Source organism: Ceratotherium simum, chromosome 9 (genome assembly GCF_057802395.1).
Source record: "Ceratotherium simum simum isolate JZ-2026a chromosome 9, ASM5780239v1, whole genome shotgun sequence".
NCBI lineage: Eukaryota > Metazoa > Chordata > Mammalia > Perissodactyla > Rhinocerotidae > Ceratotherium > Ceratotherium simum.
Window position 1 is genome coordinate 83507890 of NC_141908.1, and position 26177 is coordinate 83534066.

The 26177-nt window shown below is 42.6% G+C and overlaps 1 protein-coding gene across 4 annotated transcripts in view; it reads left to right on the forward strand.

Annotated features, from left to right (window-relative positions):
- Positions 1-21174, forward strand: part of PTH2R (parathyroid hormone 2 receptor) — a 53820-nt gene extending 32646 nt beyond the window's left edge. For all 4 annotated transcript variants that reach the window (XM_004426854.3, XM_087435735.1, XM_087435736.1 and 1 more), the window contains exons 6-10: positions 147-213; positions 10974-11068; positions 18186-18324; positions 18900-18941; positions 19991-21174. In XM_004426854.3, coding sequence (XP_004426911.2) covers positions 147-213; positions 10974-11068; positions 18186-18324; positions 18900-18941; positions 19991-20386 — 739 coding nt within the window. In that variant the 3' untranslated portion in view covers positions 20387-21174. The remainder of the gene's footprint in view (positions 1-146; positions 214-10973; positions 11069-18185; positions 18325-18899; positions 18942-19990) is intronic.
- The last annotated feature ends 5003 nt before the right edge of the window (positions 21175-26177 follow it).

Below are 26177 nucleotides of genomic sequence, written 5' to 3' on the forward strand. Positions count from 1 at the left end.
TTGGGTGTTTTACGAGAAGATTTTTTGGTCTGTTTCTTAATCAAAACCTTGGGGCTGGAATTTTTGGCAAAACTTAAAATGCTACTTAATTCTCACTGCCTATTTGCTCTGCAGTTTATTCATGAAAGTTCTTTTTCACGACTCAGATGCTGGGAACTTAGTGCTGGAGACGTCAAGTGGATTTATCAGGCCCCAATCTTAGCAGCTATCGGGGTAAGTTAAGAGCCTGCATGGTAAAAAAAAAAAAAAAAAGGATGCATAATTAAACTGTCGCTAAAACCCAGAGACAGTTCGTCAGTCACTTTGTTCTGCAAAGGTTTAGGGACTCGGCACGTGACAGCGGCAGCTACTGGGAGAGTCTGGGTTAGGGATCAGACCCTTATTCGTGGAGACTCTGAGACCCATGCAGAAAGCACATACCCTCCGTTTAACCAGCTGGCACATGGGCACACTTCCAGACTTCACATGTGTTCACGGGCATCTGGACAGGACCCAGGGTCCTGCAAGGGACTCTTGGGCACCAGGGAGTGGGGAGGACTGGAGCTGGAGAGCGAGTCACAGGGACCTTACCTGCTTTCAGGTGTGTGTGACATCGGTGCTGTGAAAGAGAACCAGCACACACTGTGTGTGGAGTTATAAACCAACTGTTTACTCCTGACCTTCCTCAAGACTTGATCGGCTTAGCTTCTCTGTGATTTGATGAAGAAATTATACCACCTTGTGTTTTCCTGGTTTTCGTATATCGATATAAGATTACATACATTTTAAAAAGGGGACTGATGTTCCAATGTTAAATATTAAATCATTTGAAAGTAATTTAGCAACCTGATTTTTAGCTCATATTTTTGGTCATCTTTGTTCTCCACTTTCATACTTTTCTCACTTTGTTTTCTTTTGGACAATGTGTCACTGGTCTGTCAGCGTGTTGGCTTGTGGATGCTGAGGGACAGCTATTACTGTGGCTGAGGTTTTGTAGGATCTACCCAGAGAGTCAGGTGGAAGCTTATTTACCTCATAGGAAAAATACAGAAAGGAAAACAGAAGAGATCATGAAGGAATCTTCATTTCAGAAGCCCGTTGATGTGAATGTTTAGAGGGGGAAATAACACACAGAACACTGTTAGAGAAGCCGGGTTGTATCCTCGATAAAACAGCCTGCTATCAAGTCAAATCCGATTCTGCATCCAGGAGAAGCTCAAAAATGGATTGTAGATAAATGAATGAATGACTTAAATTCATGAGCTTGTCGTTTTAATTTTAGTGAAGTGCTGCTACATTAGTCTGGTGTCACACCATCTGGTGCTATGTCCCTGAGAGAACATGGATGAACTTACCTCATGGAGTAGGGTCTGGTGTTCACCCCTCGCTGCCCCTCGCCCCTGAGGCTCTGTCCTGACCTGTACCCCATCCTCCCCTTTCTCTTCCTCCTTGCTGCTCCTCGCTTATGTCTGCTCCCCCATCTCTTCCTACCCTCATTTGAAGGGGATAACCCATGTCTTATTACTTTTTGTGTCTTCAGTGCCTTCTACTGGAATTGATAAATAAAAGGTAATGAAATATTATATAAAAATGTAGGCAAATTTAAGAATATTAAGTTTGAGTTTGCATTTGATGGAAAGGAACGGCCTATGAAAATCCAAGGGATCATTGCAAAGTTATTAGGAATTGAGCAAAGGACAGTGGAGAAGAGTAAATCATAGGCCCTTTTCCATTGAAACAGTTGATTTTTATTCAGTGCTTCGTTGTGTGTTTACAGACCTTAGTTATCCACCATCAACGTGGATGAGAAGTTTATTTGCTGAGGTTTCTAAATTGCAAAGTGAAATTGTAAAGTTAGGTGATTATCGAGGTTCTAAAAGATTCCCCCATTGGTGAAGGAGAACTAGAAATAATGGTACAGTCAATAGATTTTGAAGAAAACTTAGGTGGAAGGCCGTTTTCCTCTTCTTGAACTAAAATGATGACAGCTCCAAAGCAAGAATTCTTAAATATTTTTCCCATATTACAATGTCCATTTAATCTCTGAAGTCAGAGAGAGATTCAAGAGCACCTCTCTGTTTACTGAGTTCCCTTCTGTTTCCTCACCACAGTTCAGGGTGATCACCATTCCTTTCATGTTCCCTCGCTTTACTGTGGAACCAGTTGTGGAGGGAGGAGATGAGCCCAGAGCCCCATCTCAGCGCCCTGGAGATAGGAGGGTATTCACGAATAAGATGCTAATAAGAACAACAGACACTGCAGTGTGTGCCACGCCCTGGGCACTGTTTTAAGTACTTTATTGACATCAATTTAGCTAATCCTCCAATAACTGTCAATGAGGAAACTGCCTAGGGTCACACAGCTAGTAAGTGGTGAGGTGGGATTCTGACTTCAGGGTGCGGGTCCCGGCCCAATGAGCTCCCTGCACTTACAATGAAATCTAACATCCCTGACAGTCCAGAGGAGGCCCAGCCTCGTACCTGCACCCCTTCACAGGCCACACCTCAGCCACGCCTCAGCCACGTTGTTGGTCTTTCAGTTCCTTGAACCGGTCCACCTCTGTCGCTCAGGCTGGTCCGCATTCCTCACTATACCCTGAAGGCTGCGACGTGCTTCCTTCCACCCCTCACTTTAATGCCACGTCTTCATTGTGGCCTCCTTGATGCCCCCAATCTAAATTAGTCACCTGTTGTAACCTGCAGAGCACAGGGAGGTTTTCCCTTCTCAAGATCATGAGGATGGATAATGCTTCTGATTGTTTGTTGAATGTCCGTCTTGCCCACTAAATTGCAAGGTTTATGTGAACAAGAACCATATTTTTTCTAAAGCTCTGCATTCCTAGTGCCTAGCAAATATCCTGGCCCATAGTGGCCACTCGATAATAAATACTTATTGAAAAAATAAAACCTGCCTACAAAGTTGGTGTCCTGGGGAACTGGTGAGAGGGAAGAGAGGAAACAAGAGCACAAGGCGAGTATAATAACAGAACTTCTGGGTCCATTTCACGCAACCTTTTCATTTTCTAGAAAAGAAAACTGAAGCTCATGCAGATGAAGGTCACACAGCCAGCATGACAAAACAAAGACCATAGCTCGCATTTTTGGACTGTGTTCTTTTCACTTGCATTCCAAAACATGTCAAGATTGTTTCTTGAATTTATGGGAAAAAGATCTTTCCTTTTTTATGGCAATATTTGTAGTTTTTTTAATATTCACTTTAGGATAAAAGGGTGTTTGTTTTTTAGTCTTGCATTACATGTAGCATGATTTTATGTAAATAGATATTTTCCATATAGACTAAGTTTATTTGCCAAGAATTTTAAATATAAGTTGGATCCCTCATTTAATTCTGGCTTTGGATATTACAATAGCATAGATTCTATTGATTGGATTTTTGTATATGTGGGATTAAAATCTGATAAAACGTGGTTGGGTTCTAGGCAATATATGAAGCAAACTAAATTTAAGAGAATAAAGGAATCTGTAAAGGATGAGGATTCATAGGTTCTAACGTGAAGAAGTCACATTAAGAAAATCGAGTTTTAGAGATAATCACAGATCTCAGTACAAATTTGGAAGGCACCATTTGATTTTGGAATCATAGAATCTAAAGTTGTAGCACTGTTATTTTCTTCATAAATGTTAAAATTATGTTTAAGAGAACTAGAGTTGTTAAAAAACATTAATTTTTGTTCTGAAAATAAATATTCCAAATATAGCAATTTATTATTCATCCGCAACAACTTGATGTTGATTTGAGGATGACTTTTAAGTTCTTCTGTGTAACATCAAAATATAAGAGGAGTGTTTCCCAGCTGACAACAGCACGGAGCCTTGGTTTGGTCCTGGGCCTTCCAGAGCATCACTAGAAGGGACAGGAGGCTGGGCCTGAAGAGCTGGGGGAGCCGCAGGCAGGGCAGCATGTCTAGGGGAAGTGGTCAAGGAGAAGTTCACAGATGTGCTTAATCTTGACCAAACGGGGCACTGCCCCTGAGACGTGAGAACCTACATTTGCACTGGTGTCAACCAAGGGAGACTATAACAGCTGAGAAGAAACCAAACCACAGATGTAAGAATATAGATTGGGAAATTGAGTAGACCTGCTCAGGAGTACTTATGAGACGGCCTTGAGGATGCCAGTAACATGGGGTGGAGAGATGTTTGACACTAGCAGAAATTTGAGATCTTGAATTTATTGGCTAGGGAGAAGAAAAGAGGAACTCTGTGGTATTTGTCCTCACTTAATTGTTTCCTTCATCCCATGTTAGTCTGCTCCATCCATCTGTCCTTTCATCCATCATCCACTGAAATGCGGTCCGACTGTCTTTCTAGTACCTGCTCAATTTCATCTTTACCAAAAAGTCTTTTCTATTGTTCCTTGACAGAGTTAAGTCTCTTACTTTCTATTCATCATTTGATGAATAAATATTTTTGAGTGGCTTTTTGCCTCAGGAATGTCTCAGAACATTTTTTACATTAACCCTCAAACAACTCCGAGACAGGTATTTTCATTATTCTCAGTTTGAGTCCAAGAAAGGTTGTATAACTTGCCTAGGGTTACACGGTTAGAAAGTGCTGAAGCCGGAGTCAAACCCAGGCAGTGTGGTTTCAGATCGCACAGTTTCCACCGTTCGTGCTGATAGGAGTTAAGCTAGGTCACTGTTTCCCAAGGTGGGGGCACATGTCCTGGTGGGTGAGAGGATTTAGGTGGTGCCTGCAAGGTTATTAAGTAACATGAGCCGTATTTGAGAACATTGATCCCTTTGTACCCCCTCTGAACACATCAAGGAGAGGGTCTCATTTTGGTTCTGGTCTTTAACACAACCCTAACATGGGCAGTATCTTTTTTTGGGGGGTGGGGGAGGTGCAGGCAACCCAATCTAGATAAAATTTCCTATGACTTGTTTCCGTTGTATTTATTTTTACATTTGCCTCTTGTTTATGGCAGCCTCTACTGGTTTTCCATTTATGTTAATAATATAGAATTTAAATTTTAGTAATTTAATAAAAGCAGATTGTTTGAAGAAAGGTATTAAGTACATAATAGTAGGTGAATAATATTGCTATGGCAAAATTGTGGTGGTGGCACCCTAAGCCATTTGAGAACGCTGAACTAGACACATCCCTTCAACAGTGAAATTTGGAATTACTGCAAAAGGCCTGACCAGTGTGACCAGTGAGTCTCCACATGGGGGTGGAAGGCCAATTATGTTTCACGTGATCAGGGGCTTTTCTGTGGCTGGAATGAAGGGCGAGTCTGTGGAAAATGCAGGAGATCAGACCGGAAGGTTGGAGGGCAGTTGAATCATGATTGGACTCGTATTCTGTGCTAAAGGACATTGAGATTTTCTTAAAATTATGGTGAGACATTGAAAGATTTTAATTAGTGTAGCGATCTGATTAGAGTGGGTGTTGAAAAGAAAACTCTGGTTAGCTGAACTGGTTTGGAGGTCGGATATTTGGTTAAGAGAGATTAATGATTCACTTTTAAGTATGTAGTCCTGTCTGATTGACTCCGATATCAATTAGGATATTTTGAAGGTCTCAGATTTCTAAATGAGAGACCAGGCTCTCGACGCAGGCTTCCAAAGCAAGACATAGAAGTTAAAGAGCCATGTTAACACAGGAGCCACCATAAGCAGTGTCGGCTGCTAAGGTGAGGAACGGGGCGTCAGGGCTGTGGCAGCCGGTGGTGGTGGCACCATGACGGCAGTCCACGGCTTCTTCCTTTTGATGGGGGTCACTCCCACATATTCCGTTCACATAAGTCCATTCCTTTAGAGACGCCGCACAGCCTCAAAATCTCTCTCTGTCCAAGGTGCTGCTTTGTCTCAGCTGAATTAAAGTGTCAGTGTGCAATAGAACTTTGTTTAAAAGGAACCAAGTAAAGGTAAAAGTCATCCATGAAAATGTAAATGTGTAACTCGTTTAATGACATATCTGTTATATTTGAAGGGTAGAAATTTCCTTCAGAGTCACTTTTCTTATAGTACGTACATCTCTGTGCTGTTTATGCGAAGGGAGAGATGAAATACAACACCCAAAGCTCAGTCTCACAGCCACCAGGGCTTCATTGGAGCAGCGGAGACTGGAGTCAGGGCCGGTCACCCGCCAGCCACCGGGATTGGTGGACTTGTTCTGCCGGCAGCGGTTCCTTTTCTGGTAACTCCTCGAAAGTGAGCCACAAATTCAAAGACTTTTCACGCTGGGAAGCGTTGGGGGTCTCTTGCCTGATGTTAGTCAGACAACATCCTTGCAGAGGTTAAATAACCTATGGAGAACGGATGTAACGTGAGGGTTGTGGTCTGCATTGCAGAGGCGGAGTGATTTTAGGGAAATAGGGGGCAATAGTTCTGTTCTTTTTGGTCACTTTTATTGGTATATTTAGTTGCTTTTAGATGTTTCTCGTGGCTCAAGCAGCACTGTGCAGCAAGCTAAGAACTGCTCTCTGCCTCGGCAGCGGCCCGTGGTGTTTGTCGCGGGCTTGCTCAGCGTGTGAATCACCGTCTGCTCTAAGTGACGAGCCGGCAGTGGCTCCTGAGGAGCCCCGTGCTGCGAGGGGGGCAGAGCTCCAGGTTTTCAGCTTTTTTCTTATGAATGTTTTTTTCCACGTGTCTGTCAAAGGATATCTCAGGGAATTCTGGCGGAAGGAACAAGATGGCACTTCTAATAAAGGCCTTTAAGAAAAATTTTAAGTGATAAATTTTAAAAATATCATATCCAGTGTCCTTGATAAAATGTGAAAAGAGGGGAATAAACGAGAGATAAGATTTCCGCTGCTGTTAAGTCAGTGGTTTCATATCCCTCCGGTTGTTATTAAGGAGGCTCCATCACCAAACACAGGGGTGACTGGGAAGGGAGTAATTGTAAGTAAAATGGATAAAATTGAATCTCTAGTCTTTGACAGAATTGCAAATACCACATAGATTTTTGCTCTCCAGAATTCTTTTCCTCTTCTAAATGAGTCAGAAATAGAACTTCAAGTAAAATTAAAGTTCTCCCCTTTACCATAGGTGCTGTCGCTAAGTTGTAAATTGAATTCTAACTGATAAAAAATGAGCTACATATTTTGTAAATTATAATAGTTGATATAGATTAATGAGTTTATTATTTAAATGCTCAGTATTTAGTATCAATATACCTATAGACAAAGCAAAATATTTCTTATGTTCATGATATTGAAAAACAGCCAATATGTGGGGGAGACGTGATGTACTCAGAGTCTCTGAGGGAAAGTAATACATGGCAGATTCTGAAGAGTCAGAATATAAAACAGAGGAAGAGAGAGAACCAGAACCAAACCCTTGTGGCTGCTGGAGGCTGGGTTGGAGGGTGTGGTCTTGAGTCTGCTGGCCCCCTGGGCCTGCCGGAGAACCCCGTAATTAGGCAGGATCTGCCCGCCCAGGCACGGGACTTGACGGGCAGGCTCCGAACTCTGGAGATGCTGCAGAGAAAGAGCTCGCTGCAAGCGCCCAAGACAGAGAAGAATGAGCTGTCACGCAAACTCAGTACTCTCCCCACATTCACTCATCAGATCCTCAGTCCATCTCCTTCAGGGGTAGAGAGAGTAGGGGAGGGGGAGGACAGAAGGGCACGTCAGTTGAGCAGCCTCCTGGGTGGAAAAGTCATCCCTGGAATGGGGAGAAAGCACCCCTCCCCAGCATGTATCCAAAGGCATAGATGAAAATTGCAGGGTAAATAGATGGTTTTCTACGAGTGGATTTTCCCCTACGTAAGTTCTGACTTCTCTCTCTGATGATGTCTATGTGGTAGATACCTAGCAGTGAAAATTCTGTGCGGAAGGGAGAGATGGTGAATTACTGGGATACAAGTGGAGTTTAGAGAGTGCACATCTCATTGCATCATTTGTTCACTCACTCATCTGACAACTCTCGATTGAGCACCAGGATGGTTGCATGTGCCCCGTGAGGGAGGGGTGGGATGGTGGGAGGCAGACGCCAGCTTTTCCTTAAGTGTCAGCACAGTTGGTGAGGCGAACATTCAGACGTGACAACTCGGGGGCAGGAACAGCTTCTGAGAAAGTGGCATTCAGCCTGAAACCTGAGATGAGCTGCGTTAGTGCTTGTGAATGGTCATTTTTTTCACCTTCTCTGGTTTTTATTTCTTTGTTTTATCTGTAGTTTGCCTGAAGCAGACCATTAAGCAAAATCTTCCCAGAAGGTTACATGAGATATACAGAGACTCTCGGAATGATTTTCTCTTAGAATTACTTCTTCATTTAGTAAAATAAAAAAAAAAAAAAATCTTGCCAGAAGCTTCCTCTCAGTGTTGTTCTTCATTCCATTTACCCAGGAAATAGAATCATTTTTCCTTCTTCCAACTCAGGTCTTTCTTTAGAGCAGGATTTTTTTTCTTCTGTGTCTTTATTGCTTTATTCTACTTATCTTTTCTTCAGAAAGAGAGATTATCTGCATGATGACTCTCCATTTCATGCCTTCCATATGAGCATCTCCTCCCTCATCACACAAGTCTTCATTCTTTATCCCTCCATCTGGAAGATCTTCAAGTATCTTCTAAATTGCTAAATCCATTTTCCTGCTCTGTTAGATCTACTGTTTGCTATTTCTAATATTGATTTTGAAACTTGGTTGTGTTTTAGCTTTTTTACAATCTTTTCGTAGTCTGCCCTGCTCTTTAAAAAATTTCTGTCTCCATCTTAAGCTGTTATTAACTCGACTCTCTTTTACGGGCAGTATAGCGCAGTGGTTAAGGGTCCACCTTGAGCATCCAGGCTGCGTGGGCCTCCTTAGGGCTCTGCCACTCACTGGCTGTGTGACCACACGTAGTTTGTGTCAGCTGCTAGTGGGAGTCCTCATCTGTGCAATGGGGACAATAATATGCCTGTCTCTTGGAGCTGTTGCGAGGACTGAGTCAATTCATGTAAAACACTTAGACTAGTGAGTAGTCAGTAACTTTAATTTTTAATTAATCTATACTCTATACTTTCTTAAATTATTCAGAATAATTATTTGGAATTCCGCCTGACTATTGTTGCATGTATCCATATGTGTGCGCGTGGATATGTGTGTATTTTGTATACCTTTTAAGGCAGCAAGTCCCATTGAATCTTAGTTTTTCTTAATTCTTAATTCTTTCCATAATTCATTTGATTGTCCTTACATGTATCCTCTTAGGTATCAAACTGGTGGATTGAGTGGTGTGTAGCTTCTTTAGTCAAATTTCTGGGAATTTGCAGTGTTGGCTTAGTGTGGTCTACTGACTTGAGGACAGAGACCTTGGCCATGAGCATTTTAACATGGATGGACTTAAGGTTGGCCCATCCCTAAATAGAGGCCATCTCTGATTCTTCCTTTTCCAGGAATGGGACTGGTGACTCACAGTCCCCAGCTGGCATGGCTCCCACAGCTCTGCCCGCTTCAGCTCCTGTCACTTCATCCTTCACACGGTACTTACGCAGCATCGCTGCCGCTACTTTTGCTCTCAGCTGCGTTGTGTTGCAGGTACTGTAGTCTTAGGGAGAGAGGAATTAATGGGGCATGAAATAAGTTTGGCCCTTCAGAAAGTAGCACTCATGTGATGGATAAGCAGCTTCTCACTTTCTTGTTGAAAAAGATTCTGCGTCTGTGAGCTGGGTGTTGTAGTGGGTGAGGAGGAATGGAAATCCTCAATCACATGTTTCGCATCTTTTTATCCTGAAGGAGAGGTGTAAGACGGTGGTTAAGAATTCACAATACAGACTCACATAGATCTCGTTCAGATTCCAGCTGATAGCTGGGTAGCTTAGGTCGAATGAGTTAATCTCTTTGAGCTGGAGTTTCTTCCTCCATAATAAATGGACATAATAAAAATGCCTATGGGAGCTTTTAAATTAGAGCGTGCTCAATAAACGGCAGCTCTTATTAGCTTGAAAACATCCCTCTTCCACCAGCTCACAGCACACTTCTGTCCTTCCTTGGGGTGTGGGGCTCAAGACCCAGCCCCAGTTCTTGTAGAAAGCTGTGAAATTGGTGAGAGGTGCCTACGGGGGAGTCCGTGGTAGGATGGCAAATGTAGTGGAGGTTAAGGGCCGATCCAGCTGATCAGCTAGACTGGGGAGTGGGGCACATGAGTCACCCTATAACCAAAATTCTCCAAGTTCCAGAGGTGATTGAAGACTCTGCAAGACAAGTTACCCCAGAACGCAGACTTGATGGGTCATGTCTTTTGACCCTTGCTCTGGCCGTGACACAAGACCACTCTTGGCAATCCACATTTCCATTATTCCTAGCACTTTCTAGACTGAGACATCTCCCTGGGTGGAGGGACCAAGGGGTTCAGGCTTCCACCTCCTTGTGACCCCAGACCTGGGGACCTTTTCCTCTTCTTCATTTTGGATCTCTTCACTGGTCCTTGGGGTTCTCAGACAAAAAGGGCTTATCCTCCAACACCTTCCCCCCTTTTTAAAGGCAGAACTTGATGTCTCTGGTGATGCCCACATCTGTAACATCTCAAATTTAACTTAATTACCGAAAATGGGGGCCTTTTCTTATACAGGATCTTATTTGCCTTTTTTTAAACCTTTAATATTTCACCCAATACTTTTCATATATCATAAGAGAACCAACATTCCCAAAACAATTCTATTATTCCTGTCCCTAAAATAGAGACAGCGGCTGGGAATTCATTTCAAAAAGGGCAGTTGGTTATATTTATACAGTAACTATTATCCTTGATCTGGCCCGTCTGCCACAGCGCTTCAGCTGAACTTTGATTGGAAATTCCTTGGGGATTCTGGCTGATAATCCTCTGGTATTTCTAGTTTCTGATGCTGTTGAAACATTTTATTTCTTTCTGTTTTCATGAGAACAAATCAAGAATCATGAACTTTCCAGTATCTTATCTCAGATTCCCTCATTCATATTTATGGAATGGGTAATTTTCAGTCTTTGAATACAAAGCTCAATTTATGTAAATTTTCCTAAACATCCTGAAGACTAATTTAGTAATTCTTTGTAATGTTACCTTCTCTTTCAGCTGAATTTTATTCTGTTTCTGAATACGGTTAGAGTTCTGGCCACCAAAATCTGGGAGACCAATGCGGTCGGTCACGACACGAGAAAGCAATACAGGTAATTCCAGCATCGGCATCCGTCAGAGGAAATACTCTGGTTACTGTGTAGAGCAAAGAGCAGATAGCAATTGATCTGAAATGTCTGTCAGAGATAAATTTATGAATGTAGACTTTTGTCTGGTTCAATTGTGCCATTTATCAGAAAAGTATATATATTTTAGGAAAATATGAATAACCCCAAATCTTCCCAATGTGCTTAAATTCTAAGTATATTTTTTTATCTGTTCTTAGCAGATTGGGATTTTCCCATAAACTATGTGAACTCCCAGAAAATCTCTTGTTGATGATCTTGGCAGACGGTTTTATCTGCGTTCTTAAAATAATATGTCATAACTGAAAAAGTCAAGAAAGTGGATTTGCTGTGTTGTTTCCAGTCTTTCCATCAAATTGGCACCTACTAAATATACATTTTTAAGAACTTTCAAATGTACTGATTGAGGGAGGTCCGTTATTCAGTCTTCCCTGAAGAAAAGGGCAAATCGAGTGTTTATGATTATTGTCAAATCATCTTAAGAGTGTGTCCATTTCTCCCAACGATTATTTTGGAAATTCTGAATAACAGTGGCCTCTATATAACTGGACACATACATCCCATAATCAGGTGGATGTGGGTTAGTTTTTATAATCCCCCGAAGGAAACTATTTCTTTCTGCCTCGGATTGCTATGAAATGCTATCTCAGATGCAGCAAGGCAGAAATCACACTCAGCATTTTGATCTTCTCTCTCTCGTTTCCTTGATGAGCTTCGTTGAATCATCCCCTCCACTGTTTGGGCAGCGTTTACAGTGGGCAGAAAAGACTGCAGGTGTGGGCTGGAGTCTGGAGCAGGCTGCACGGTGTGAGCAGCCAGCAGCTGCCAGCTGCAGTTCTTTTCAGCGTCTTCAGGTGGTGGTGTTCCAGTATAAACCGTGTGCAAGGGTATACAGGGCAGGGCCTATGCTGCCTCAGTACAGCTTGTCTCACATCCCGGCCCCTGGTGAAGACAGGCCAGAGGAGGGGAGAGCAGTGGATAATGTCAACAGCCGTTCATTCCTCATGAAGCGAAAAAGTGCAGTGGTGTTTGAAAGCTGCTTCTCTCCTAGGTCTGAATAAAAGTTATTTATTTCTACAATTCTGAGTGACGTCAACTTTCAGTGAAAAGTTGCCCAAGAGATTTGAGATACTCTAGAGAGAACAAAGGGTGGATCATCTTAAAAAATAGAACAGATGATATTTTGAGTTCATTCATGGGGGATTATTTCTCAGAATAATTGAATAGTTTATCAAGGATTGAAATCATCTACTGTTCAGAATTCAGCATAAATTTTAAATAATCTGGTGCCCAAAAGTTTTTAAAGTTTGAAGTGATTAATTGGAACAAGGTCTAGACTAATAGTAGTCAGGGGAAGTATTTTTCAGCAAAATACATTTTTTTCATAGCTGAAACATATTTAATATTCTTAATAATGTCCACAGTTAAGCTACAGATAAAAATGTGGTGGAAAAAGATTCTGCCTTTCTTTTTGGAGAGAAAAATGTGGGAACCTACTTGACAGTGATTTGGGAATTCAATTCAGTATTCAGTTTCCGAGGCCTTAGATTATCAAGTTTAAACAGCCTCTCACTTTTTAAATAAAGAGATTTAGGAAAACGTAATCTGTGTCTCTGTCCCAGTGATATTCCTCCTATGAGGCTTAATTGAGTATTTAAATTTACACCCACTCATTTTTGTACCTTTAAACTTATATTTCATTTGGTTATTACCTTTGTCAAACAAATGTTCAAATATTCTTGCTAAAATAAAATAATGAAAAAAATATGTATATTTCCAAATGGCGGCATCTAAAACAATTTTTGAACACATTTCCATGTGTACCGCTCTCTGAGAGACAACACATCTTTCAGAGCTGAGGTCCCTCCCCAGGTGAACGTGTGCACACACACAGAGACTTCCGAAAAGTACACGATAGCCCTCAGCTGATAGAGTGGTTTAAAATTGGAATAAATTAATACAATCAGTCTTAAAAAAAAACCTTTTCATTTTGAGGTAAGTAATTTGTAGAATCACATGCAGTTATAAAAATAATACAGAGAGCTTCCCAGTTTCCCCAGCAGTGACATCCTGCATAACTGTAGTTTACAATCAGTTATTTAAAAACAAGATGGATGGGAAGAAAATTAAATAATCGATCAGATTGAACAACACAGCTAATATTTTTTTTTCTCTTTTAAATTACAACTCAATTCCTTTGCAAAGAAAAGATTGCCAGGACTGGATGAACATGACAGATATGAAAAAATGCAAGGTTCAATGGAAAAGAACTCTTGACTGTTTGGCTAATTTGATTTTTCTTTCACTGTTAGACAAAAATCATATTTAAAATTTATTAATTTTGGAATAAATCCAACCAATCTTTATTATGCAGTATGATAGCGATGAGGATTTAAGGCCGAATCCACCACTTACTGTGTAACTTTGGGTGAATACGTTCCTTCCCTGAGCCGCCATCCTCACCTGGACGTGGGATAAGAACAGCTCTCTTACGTGCTTGTTGTCAGGACAAGAGGAGGCAGTCAGTGCAGGACGTCATCGGAGCGTGGTGCTCAGTCGCCACCGGCCTCATCTGCTGAGTGTCCTCCTCGTGCCACACAAGAGACGCACAGCTTGATAAGACAAGTTTCTGCCTGCCATAAACCCACAGTCCAGAGAGACAGAGAGGGAGAGAGAGAGATTTAATTAAGTAAAGTGAGGAAAGTCTCAGCAGAGATGCACTTACAAAGTGTTATGTGCGTAGAAAAGGGGGAAAGGTTAATTCGAGGCCAAGAGGGATTGAGAAAGGCTTAACAGAAATAGTTTTTTTTTTAAAGCTAAGTTGACTCGAAGGAAAAGTAGAGATTTTCTAGCACTTTTCACCTGCAGAGATCCCGCAAGAATCGTGTACCTGTTTTCTAAAGGGGACGCTGAGTCTACACACATTTGACTCCTTGGTGTCTCCCTCATGGCTTTGCCCTTGGACGCAGAGCCACCGCCGTTCTTCCAGCAACCCAGAAGGCTGCTTCCAGTTGGTGCATTCCTGAATCATCTCATTAGACAGTTGTGCCTTTTCAGAGAGTGGGCTGCAAGGACGGACAGTGTGTGTGGGTGCCCAGGAGGACACTGAAACAAACCAGTGCCCAGGACTGCTGGGGGATTTGATGTGAGTGGAAAAGACGTCTTAATCAGTGAAGAGACGGAGAGATGACCCGTGTTTGCATTGGCTTGGCACACACCACCACCTTAACTCCTTCACTGTCATTAAAGGATAAATTTTAAAAGAGGATGTAATCATAACTCTTATACAAATATAAATGAACACACTTCAAAGATTTTACTTAACTCATTAATGAAGGAACTGGTAAGACATTACATGTACTCAAAAGAGAGCTCAACATATAGTCAGATGATGAATGCTGAAATGAATTTACAAGTGGATTCAAACTAGCAAAACGTGTCAATATCCACAAGGCTATAATTGGTGGCATTCCGCTGGACACAGCTTGCGTGTCTATGGACAGGAACTAGTAGCACTGCTGTGGCAGGCAGATTTCTAAGACAGCCCCAAGATCCCGCCCCCTGGTGTATATATATCCTGCCCCTGTGTATAATCCCGCCCCTGCCCTGCCTTGTGTGTGGGCAAGACCTACGATGGGACAGCTTCTCCCTCGATGAGGTTACATTATATGGCAGAGGTCTCCTGTGATCATGACACGTAACATAAGATTCCATCCTGGTAGCCTGAAAAGAGATTCTCGTGCTGGCTTTGAAGAAGTAATGTGACAGGTTGTGAGGGCCTGTGGCTAGGACCTGAGGGCAGTGTGTAGAACCGAGTGACCCCTGGCCAGCAGACAGTCTACACCTGCAGGGACCTGGGATCTGCTTGTGATCCAAATGGACTTGGAAGAGAGCCCTGTGGTCCAGATGAGAACGCAGCCCTGGCCGACGTCTTGATTTCAGCTTTTTGACACCTTGAGCGTGTCACAGCCAAATAGGGGTCCTCTACTCGCCACAAAGATAAGCCAACAGTCCAGACGTGAGATGGAACGAGAGAAAGGGCCTTTTATTATTATTACAGCTTGCTAGCAAGGGGGAAGATGGCGCGCTAGTGTCCGTAAAAAACCGTCTTAAAACTACAAACTTTTGAAGCAGTTATATAAGACAAATGGGCTGAAGGGGGGTGTGTTTCGGAGTGTGACCATCTGGTGTTGTAGTCCTTGAGACGCCAGATCATCCCTTTTTCTTGTCACCGGTGATGGATACCAGCATAGAGGCTCCTTTCTGAAGGTCATTACATCCCTGGGAAAACTTAAAGAACAAAAAGTTACTGTCTTATCATAGCAGGGAGGTTTACGTGTAAGCTAAGGCTGAGAAAGTAGCAGAGCATGCATATTGCTCACAAGCAGGTGTGGACTTATCCAGGCCACGTGTAAACTAAAGTAGTGCAGACTCAACAAAGGGGTGCCTGTGGATCAGGGTCATTTACAGCTTCAACATGGTTCCCTTCCACAAGATGGCTTCCCTTATGCTAACTGATGCTAACCTGTGACTGCATATCTATCATAGCTATTTAAGCAGCGCTAACAAGCAGAGGACCCTGGGCTTCTGGCACGAAGAAACTGAGATATGAGTGGATATTGGCTAAAGCCACTACATTTGTGGTGATTTGTTACACAGCAGTAGAAATGAATTCAATTACTATCTGTTTCCTACAGATTAACTTTGGTCTTTGCAGAGCTGTAAAAGAGCCGAGTCACAGACAAAGAGAGAGAACCCAGATGGCTGAGCTGGCAGGGTACCCACTAAATTTTAGTCTTTGACAATTTTTCCTCAGTCTGCATTGAAACAGACTGTCCCTAAACTTTTACATTTGTGATCATTTCACCATGTGCTGCTCTGCTTTGTTTTTTAACTAGCTTTTGGCTCCTAGTCACAGAGTAGGAGCAATCAGAGTTAGCTTGATTCTAGAACAGTCTCCAGGGGGATTTGTGCTTTCATCTTAAAGGAGGAAATGCAGCTTCTGGAGGAATATTGGGCAAGACTTCCAAGGCCTGCAGGTATAGCTAAGGCTGTCCCCTTATCCGATTAGACTGAATTAAAATGCTGGGAAGGTACTCGAAGAGTCCTCCCATATGTGCAGAGAGTGACGGAAAGCAGGTACCCGCCACTGAGGACCCTGGAGGAGACACATCCCCAGGAGTCTCTGAAAGATGAAAGGGTTCATTAGGTCAGAGAGACCATCATCCTGTCAGGACGCTGCCCTGAATGAAGAGGACTTAGGTTGAATTTTCAAGTTGAGTGGATGGTCATAACTCAAGGTATGTACAAAGACTAGGAGCCGCGTAGAGAAGGCCCAGGGGCTCCCAGTGAACTGTGCACGTGAGGCAGAGCAGGTGGCCCAGGCACTGGTGAGAGATGAGAGCGGCAGAGGGAGTGGGGTGGGGCACACGTGGTCTCCAGATATCCACATTTCAACATGGTTTCATGGGACACACTGGCTCCTCCAGGAGCTGAAGATAGGGTTCTGATAGCGAGGTGGATGTGGTGGAAGGTGATGCCTGGCAAAGCCTTAGAGTATGAGAGCTCTGTGGACTTCTGGGCTCTAGTCCCTCATTTAGCTAAGAAAAGGAGTCAAGATTGTGCAGGTCGTTAGTGTCAAGTCTGGAACCTGAACCCTGTTCTCTTTAGTCTGAGTCCAGTGTGGCCTTCACTCACCCACACAGCTTATTTCCAGGAAGAAAAATAAATAAGTACGTACATACATAAATAAAGTAGCTGGAGGAAAGAAGGTTACAATTGTTTGAGGTTACCGCGACATAAATAATTCATAGAGAAAGAGGAATATTTGAGAAATAAGGAAGAGGAAGCCAGATTTGGCAGTTTCTTGGATAAAAAGTGCAGAAAACAAAACAGAAAATGATATGCTTGGGTGCACTGGCTCTCTGTCACTGAAGAGTGAATGACTACAAACCTAGAGGCTGGAAGCAGCCCACTTGCTGTTTCGCAGTTTCTGCAGCTCGGGAGTCTGGGTGTCTTGGCTGGGCCCTCTGCGTCAGGGTCTTTTCCCAGGCTGCATAGAGATTCAGGCAGGGCTGCAGTCTCATCTTAAGGTTAGGTTGGGGAAGAACCCAGGTCCAAGCTCATGTGACTGTTGACAGGATTCAGTTTCTTGCTGGCTGGTGGCCAGATGTCCCCTCTGTTTGTCACATGGGCCTCTCAATAGAGTGGCTCACAACATGGCAACTTGCCTCATTGAACCTAACAAGGGAGAGAGATGGCTGGTGAGACGAAAGTTAGAGTCTCATGAGACACAGTCACACAAATGACATCCCATCATCTCGGCTGTAATCTCTCGGCCCAAAGAAGTCCTAGGTCTTGCCCACACTCAGGGGACAGGATTAACAAGGATGTAGTACCAGGAGGTGGGGTCACTGGGGCCCTTTTAGAGTCAACCCAGCTTTTGGAAAACTTGCAATTCCTCCAAGGACACAAGAAAATGTATATGAAGAGGCTGTTAAGGGAAATAAAGTCAAATTGCTTAGCTTGCAAAAAAGCCCACAGAAAACCTAGAACTCTAGACAATTTGAGATAGAATATTTGACAGAGACTGTTTAGAGGAGGCCAGAGGTGTTGGCCACATGTAGCTCATAAGAAAGTGTGAAATTATGGGACGGAGACCCAAGTGGAGGAAGCAGCGAGGGAGTACTTGATGTTAAAACAAACAAACAAACAAGCCAGAAAGCTGCATATGAAAGTAAAGACACTTCACATGGATGGAGGTAATACTTCTTCAAGTCCCAAACATAGACACTAAAGAAGACAGAAAAAAAAAAGGCATTTCAAAATTTTATGAACATGGTATCCTTTAAGCAAAAAGAGTGGAAATGAGATTCGAGAGACTTAGGGGTGGGAAGTGAGAAGAAACAACTGGATTTACTGTTAAAGTGATGGGAGGAAGAGGGAGGGGAAAAACTAACAGATGGCAGATGCGAGGAGATGAGAAACATCAGCCCACTGGCTCTGCTGAGATTTCTTCTTTCTGCAAGCTGCCTCTTCGGAAAGACACTCCGAGTTGATAACACGGCTCGCCATCCTCTTCCAGGAAACTCGCCAAGTCGACGCTGGTCCTGGTGCTGGTCTTCGGGGTGCACTACATCGTGTTCGTGTGCCTGCCTCACTCCTTCGCGGGGCGTGGGTGGGAGATCCGGATGCACTGTGAGCTCTTCTTCAACTCCTTTCAGGTAGAGAGCGCTTTTTCCTCGTGTGGCTATTTGTTTATATTTTATCCTTCTGTCTTTCCTGCTGAAGGTGAGCTCCGGGGGCACAGGGACCTTGTCGGTCTTGTCTTTCCTTGCGTTGTTTATCCCTGTCACGCTGTGCAGCTAGCACTGTATACGCTCCATAGATATTTTTGAATGAATGAAAGAAAGTTTCTTTGTGTTTTTACCATATGATACTCTATGCCTGTAGTTTCCGGCATTCACAGTGGATAAACATCTCTTACCGACTAGGGGATGTTCCATGATCCTTGAGTGGCAACAGAAATGAGACTAATATAATAGAAATCTGTTCTTTGTGCATCTTGGAGTGTTTTATTCAGTTACTTGTTTGGTTCAGCTGACACCAAGGAAAGATCTCAAATTTAATGTAAACTCAAGAATTTGGGAACATTAGAAGAGAATAATTTATATCATTTTCCGAAGGAATTACTAAAAAATAAACCAGTTTTTCAACTTATACATCATTTGACCCCAGACACGTTGATGCTGTGATCTCCTTGAACCGTCAGTGTGCTGACACCCCTTTTGTTCTGCAGGGCTTCTTCGTGTCCATCATCTACTGCTACTGCAACGGAGAGGTAGGTTTGAAGGCACGGACAGCCCCCAGGTCTGGCTCTGAGGAAGCTTATAATGGCCTTCACCATGTGACCTGAATCTCTTTAGGATCCCCAGGAGTTACAGGATAGAGTGGGCAGGGAGAAGGCAGATATTTCAATCATAAATTATTTTGAGAAAGCAAGAATTAATGTCAATAAGCTAAGGTCTTCCTCGTCCAGCACTTTTATTTTATTTTATTTATTTATTTTTTCGTCCAGCACTTTTAAATGTCAATTCAGTTGCAAACCTTGATACCAAAAAACAACTTGTTGTATATTTGGAAGGACAGTGAACTTCACCTTCCTGTTACGCTTCAACTTATGTTCAATTTGAAGTTCTGTAAGAAACTCAAATATAAGCTTCCCTGGGACAAATCCACTAGAACATTTTGACATTTTTTAAACTACAGGATGGTGATGGGACAATTTCAGTTCATTTTGGAGTTGGCTTGAGAGAAGTAACCCACTGTTCTTTTAGGTGACTTGAGCTTACCTGGAACTTCTTGTGGAACTTCCAGATGAGCTCCCTTCTGGAAGGTGGCAATAGCAGTAGAATCTTCAGCCCCAAGGGTGGAAATGAGCCCCACCCTATTGAGGATGCATTTGCAGTGGCTGCTTCTCAATGTTCAATCTTCTTCCCATTTTCCTCCTTCAGCACACACGTGTAGAGTGGTGGTGTGGCAGTAAATTTCCAGTTGAACACCTACCCCACTCCTCAGCCACAGCTGGCACAGTTATCTCTCTTTCTTCTCAAACTGGGAGTGAAGTCAGGTGTTTCTATTGGCTCATTTCACCTTCTATTAAAATTCCAATCATGGACAAGTCGCTTTCCCTCTCTTCAAGCCTCGGGTTGCTCATCTCCAGTGCTATCGCGAAGGTTTTTTGAGGTTGAGAGAGAATATATATGTCAAATCCCTAGCACACAGTGGAACCTCGGTTATTACCACCATCACTGAAGGGCAGACACCCACCTGACAAGGCTGCAGGGTCTCCCTGATGGCTTCTGATGCACAATGTTTCTTGTGGTTTAGGTTCAGTCTGAAGTGAAGAAGTCGTGGAGTCGGTGGAATCTCTCTGTGGCCTGGGAAAGGAGGGCTCTGTGCAGTGGCCACAGGTGCGGCTCTGTGCTCACCACTGTGACCCCCAGCACCAGCAGCCAGTCGCAGGTGGGGGCCAGCGCCCGCATGGTGCTCCTCTCGGGCAGAGGGAGCAGGACGGCCTGCAGACAGCCCAACAGCCGCGTGACTTTACCTGGCTATGTCTGGAGTGGCTCAGAGCAGGACTGCCTGCCACACTTGATCCAAGAGGATACCAGGGAAGGCAGCGGGAGGCAGGCAGACGAGACCGCAATGGAGGAGTCTTCCAGGCCATTGGAATTTAACCCAGACACTGGAGAAAGCAAAGGAGAAATGGAGGATGTTCTCTGAATTAGCATCTGCGGCTTTAAAAAGCTGGTCCGTCTGGTCCGGTGGTTGTGAGAGAAGCTTAGCTGGCATTTCTCTGCTTGATCCCCAGAGCTGGACATTCGGGGTGGAGAGTTACTTCACAGAGGTTTTCGGGCTCCGTGAATTGGCTCCTGTAAATACTAAAGGCACAGAAGGAGAAGCGTCAGTGGAGTAGTTTATTACCTTATTTTGGCATCAAATTCTCTTCTAAATTGATGTGTGGTACTTGCTCTGTGTTCAATTTCTGCTACTTTTGGGTAGAAAACATTTCAATTGCTTGGCTCTAGTTTTCTCTCATAAATATCTCTCTAAGTATGATAGGTATCACTTAGTATGTGTCATTTTCCTTTTAAGAAATTAGCATTCTCTTTCTTACTTTAATGCCTCATTTTGCCTGTTCATAGGAGCAGGTAGAGTCTGAAAATGTACGTTGAAAGATTAAAGATCTAAGGGCAAGTGCACATTGGAAAATAAGTTGGTTGGACTTTGATAAAATAATAAATTTGTGACAAACATGTTTCTTTCTAGAAACGAGGAAAATTACTCAAAAAAGAATGTCACCCATATTCGTCCTCTTGAATGTCCCCTCTGTGACCAGCAAATCTCAGGTCTTCACTGCTTTGTAAGCTTTGACTAGTCACGGTTTTTCTTGGTCAGTGAGCTTGTGTCTGCAAACTGATTTTGTTTGTAATCATTTATGTGGATGGTAAATCACACTGCACCTGTGGCTTTTCCTTCTTTGTTCTGTTACTGTATTCCAAATGGCATGTGGGATAAATTAAAAGTTTGTTTTAAAAATACATTTTGGGCCACTTTTTAAAATGTTCTCTCAGCATCTCACTTGGTTTTTGAGAACCTCCCGCACATCCCTTCTCCACGTCTGCAGAGATCAGCGTGTAGCTCCCATACTTCTCTGAGCTTGACGTTTCAGCGTGTTGCCATAGTGAACAATTTACTGAGTGCGTGTCAGACACCGGCATTCTGCTAGGTTTCTGCAAGCATTAGCTAATTTAATCCTCACTACAAACTGTGGAGTGAGTCTTACTGCCGTCACCTACCACACCACGTGACAATGTGACTCCCGGAAGTGGAGGGACTTACCAAGGTCACGCTGGTTGTTGACAGTGTGGCTTCAGACACAGGCCTGCTGACTTCTAGTCCCTCCTTCTTACCATTCTCTCGATTGTCACCCATACGTGTGTCGCCCAGTAACCAGTCAAAATGTTCAAAGAATTCCTTCTGGGTGGAGAGTGCTTTAGGAACTCGTACTGTAACATGTTCTAGCCTCTGTCCTCATGAAGTTTCCACTCTAATGGGGAGACAAATACATAGAGGATATGAGAACATCACAGAGCAACGTGTTTCCAGGTGAAACGACCAGGGCAGGCTGATCTGTCTCATTTTGCTGAGTGATTTAACCAACATGCGAATAGTGTCATGATGAGTAAAGTACTCTGAGGTCTACACACCCTCTTTCCCTCCATGCTCGTTCTTTCCTTCCTCCTCTGTGCCGTACAGAGGTCCTTCCTGTCCTGTTTATGAAGGTACCATTGTGCGTATTTACTTCAATGCTGTGTTGCCGCATCCCCATGCTGCCTCCCTGTTATGAGAGAACCATCATGGGCTGAAACACAGATTAAGTTTTGTTCCATTGCTAATTTTCTGCAAGTCTTTATAAAATCACTTAACTTTCTTTGTAGTTCAAGTTCCTCATCTTTAATGTGAAGATACTGTCTGTCCACCTTAGAGAAATGTTCTGATAATGAGGAGAAATCGCATTTTGAAAGCCCTTTGTAACATAAAAATTCCATACAAATACTTGGTTTAGGTTGTTGTTACATTATTGTTTTAAGTTAAATCTCGTTTTGCCCCATTACGTTATAAAGGCCTCACTGATCATTGCAACACAATTGTTAGAGTATATATATTTTGAGAATATAGAAAATATTAAGGGTTCTTAATTTCTAGGCCAACCCCAAATTCTAAGGCTAGACCAGTGCTTCTTTACATTAACAAGTATGAATATAGCCATCAGAGGTACCAAGGTTTTTCTTAAAGTTGAGTCATTCATTAACTGAACAAATATGGACTTAGAGCCCATTGAGTGACAGATCCTAGGCTGTGCGGGGCCATAACAAATAAGGCACAATTTATTCCCCCAGAATGTGCGGTGGCCCAGGGTTTGCCAGTTTGGATCTCGGGCGCGCACCGACGCACCGCTTGTCAGGTCATGCTGTGGCAGGCATCCCATATAAAGTGGAGGAAGATGGGCATGGATGTTAGCCCAGGGCCAGTCTTCCTCAGCAAAAAGAGGAGGATTGGCAGATGTTAGCTCAGGGCCGATCTTCCTCACAGGAAAAAAAAAATTCCCCCAGAACAAAGGACTCTTGGTGCCAAGGCTCTTTATCCCATCTGTGTACACATGTTTTCCTCACAGGATTTGATGTTGTTTGTATCCGATCAGACAGCTAGGACTATCAGTTACACCCGTCTATTGATTTTATCAAGTAAAATATTGAGCAGTTCTCAAGGATCAGCTGATCTAGATCCCAAGGTGCAAACCGTGGCTGACGAGCTAAATTTGTTCCATAGCTGTGCTTTATTGCTCTGTCAAGGGGTTGCGGTATATTATTTAGTTACCAACATTGAAAATTGGAGTGATTTCACTTAAAAATTGTACTTGAAGAATTATGAAAATAACAGAGGGTCTTAGAGCCAAGAGACAGCTGTTGAAGCTTGGTCTTGGCTGGTCCCTTCAGATGCCGACAGAGGCTCCAGTATGCCCAGTGCCCTCCTGGCCTCATCCGGTTATTCTGTCGCCTGCCTGGCCTCCAGACTCGTGTGACCTACCTCAGGGGGATCAGGACAGTGTGCTTATGTAGACCTTTAACAGTAGTTTTCTAAAATGTTCTTGGGGAGTGGCATCCTATATAAGTTTAATTTTTCTAGTGAAGTAAGCACCCAAGTATTTTTATGTGTAGTGGTATTTAATTTAAGCTTCAAATAATGACAGTTATTCTGTTTAGATGAGCCTATTAAGAGAAAAATTCATCCCACAATTTCCAAGCTTTCAGATCCCAACCACACTATTCAAAGCTTCACTTTCTAAGTCGTCACTACAAGGCCTTTACTGCTAATGCAACAGATATCTTTCCCTTTGAAAATACAGTAAGTTCTAGATGCAAGAGGATGAAATGGTATGATAGGTTACAGGGGTGTGTGAAGACAGCCTTATATGGTTTGTTGACATGGATAGAAAATTTTGATACCCTATTTTTTCTGTAGCCAAAAGAAAGCCTAACATCAGAGATAATCAGTTTTCACTGCCTAGTGTAAACAGGAATGACTTTGATTGCATAACTCTTACTGTCATAGCATTGTTTCTTTCTGCTCTCATTAAGTGAGATGGAAACATCTTTGCTTTGCAGGTTCTAAAGCTGTCAAAATAACTGCTGTTTTTGAATCATTGGAAGAAAACGAGTAAGGTCCGTGTGAGTTGTAGTCTATTATTCACACCCAGAGACTAATACTATATAATTCAGGAGTGATCTCTCTTGGAGATTGTGGTGGGCAGGATAAGCATCCCCACCCACAGATATCCACATACTAGTTCTGAGAACCTGTAACTATATTAGGTTACTTGGCAAAGAGGAATTAAGGTTGTAGGTGGAATTAGGTATCACTAATCAGTGGACTTTACTTAGGGAGATTTTCCCGGGTTATCTGGGTGGGCCCCATGTAGTGACAAAAGTCCTTCAAAGTGAGGAGGGAGGCAGGAGAGGGAGTCAGAGAGATGTGCTGTAGGAAGGACTGTACTGGCTTTGAAGATGGAGGAAGAGGCCAGAGGTTAGGGCGCGTGGGCGGCTTCTAGGAACTGGAAAAGGTGAAGAAATGAATTCTCCCCCAGAGCCCCTGGAAAGGAACACAGCCCTGTTGACACCTCGATTTTAGCCCAGTGAGACCCTTGTTGGACTTCTAACCTATAGAACTGTACGATAATACATTTGTGTTGTTTTAAGCCACTGAATTTGTGGTAATTTGTTATGGCATTCATAGAAACCTATTACAGAGATTTATACAGATTGCCCACGTGGAAAGAATTGTAATGGTTGACCAGAGTTAGGCTGTATAATTGCTATAAAGCCGCCGCTATCTGGCGACTTTGTGGAGGTCAATTATTTTGCTAACGTTTGTGGTATTTTATGTGCTGCATTTACAAGGAGGAAAGTTGTCTAGTTTGCCATTTAACTATAACTAATTTTCTTACCAGTAATTGTTTCATTTTAGAAATGTAAATATTTATATGGTTGAGTTTATTCAAAATCTGTGGAGGACATTTCTCATCTTTTCTAAGGAGTTATTAAATGTCTTATTTTGATTAATTCAATCTTTTTCTCTCCTTAAGCCTGCTCTGCCTAGTCCTCCACTCCACTCTTAGACCGTCTCCCTGAGACACAGGGAATCGATGGCTCAGTAAAGCTCTCACCTGCTCGTCCTGGGAAGTTCTAGGCTCAGAAGGTGGCCTCCCTGTGTGTTGTTCAGGAATAACATAGATACGCAGTCTGTTTTGGGAACTGAGCTCAGTGTTTTCAGTATATTTTATTTTATTATATAATCTTCATAACACACTATGATGTAGGTATCACATTCCAAAAATGTAGAGATAATCAGAAGTTAGATAGTTTGCTCCAGATAAAAGTGGCTAAGTCAGGATTTGAACCCAGTTCAGTTTGACTGTAAAGCCCCTGATGGTTCTTTCATCTATTTGTCCTGATCACTGTCTCTAGCAAGAGCCTAATAGTTTGCCGAGTCAACGAGGGAAAAAATAAGAATAGTTTCAACTATTTTGATGGTAGAATTGTAAATAATTATAGGAATGTAAAAAACAATAATAACGTGATTATAGTTTTAAATAAAAGCATTTTTATCTACCAGTATTTCATGACTACCAGAATAAACAATAACTTATGAATCTAAATTCTTCTTTGAATTCCACCCAAAATATCTAACTAGAGATATGAAGACCTGAATCCTGTTCTTAAGCTGCCTCATGGGACCATGGAAAATTTGCCCACGTATGGTTGCAGAAATGACTTTGAACAACTTTATCTTTAGATTATTAGTCTTTATGGCCTTTAAAGAAGCTTTTATGTAGGTTTCCACTTATTCACTATTATCAAAATCACTCAGATCAATGGAAGTATCTATAAATGGGGCAGAGCCAGGCAAAATGGTAACTGTCCTTCTCTCTCCCTGACTCTTAATTTAATGCTGTTAGCATTTAATTCGGCTCCTGCTGAGACCCCTAACCTCATCCAAAAGCACATTTCATTTTGGAAGCTTATGTAGCACACTTGATTAATTATTTAAATGGTTAAATAGGAAAACACCTTTAGCACATGAAGCTCTGAGTTTGTGTGGGATTTTTTCACATCTCTAGGACATATTTCACATTCTTACTGACCAAAGACGTTTCCAAAGTCTGCCCACCTTGACCTCCCCAGAGCACAGCAACAGAGTGCCTCAGAAAAATGCCGACCTTGCAGGCAAAAGGCAGGCACCCCAATTCAGCTCAATTGAGGGGATCTGGAGACTCTCCCAATTCCATTCCAACTGGCAACCAGAGCATCTAACATTTTTAAAGCTACTGTAACTTGGAAAGAATGCCTCATGAAATCATAAAGACTCTAAAATATGCATTTGCTTCAAAAACAACGATGTGTGATTTAATCTTGCTGGATCTTGTTTTGGGGTCTGATTATGGGCAGAATAA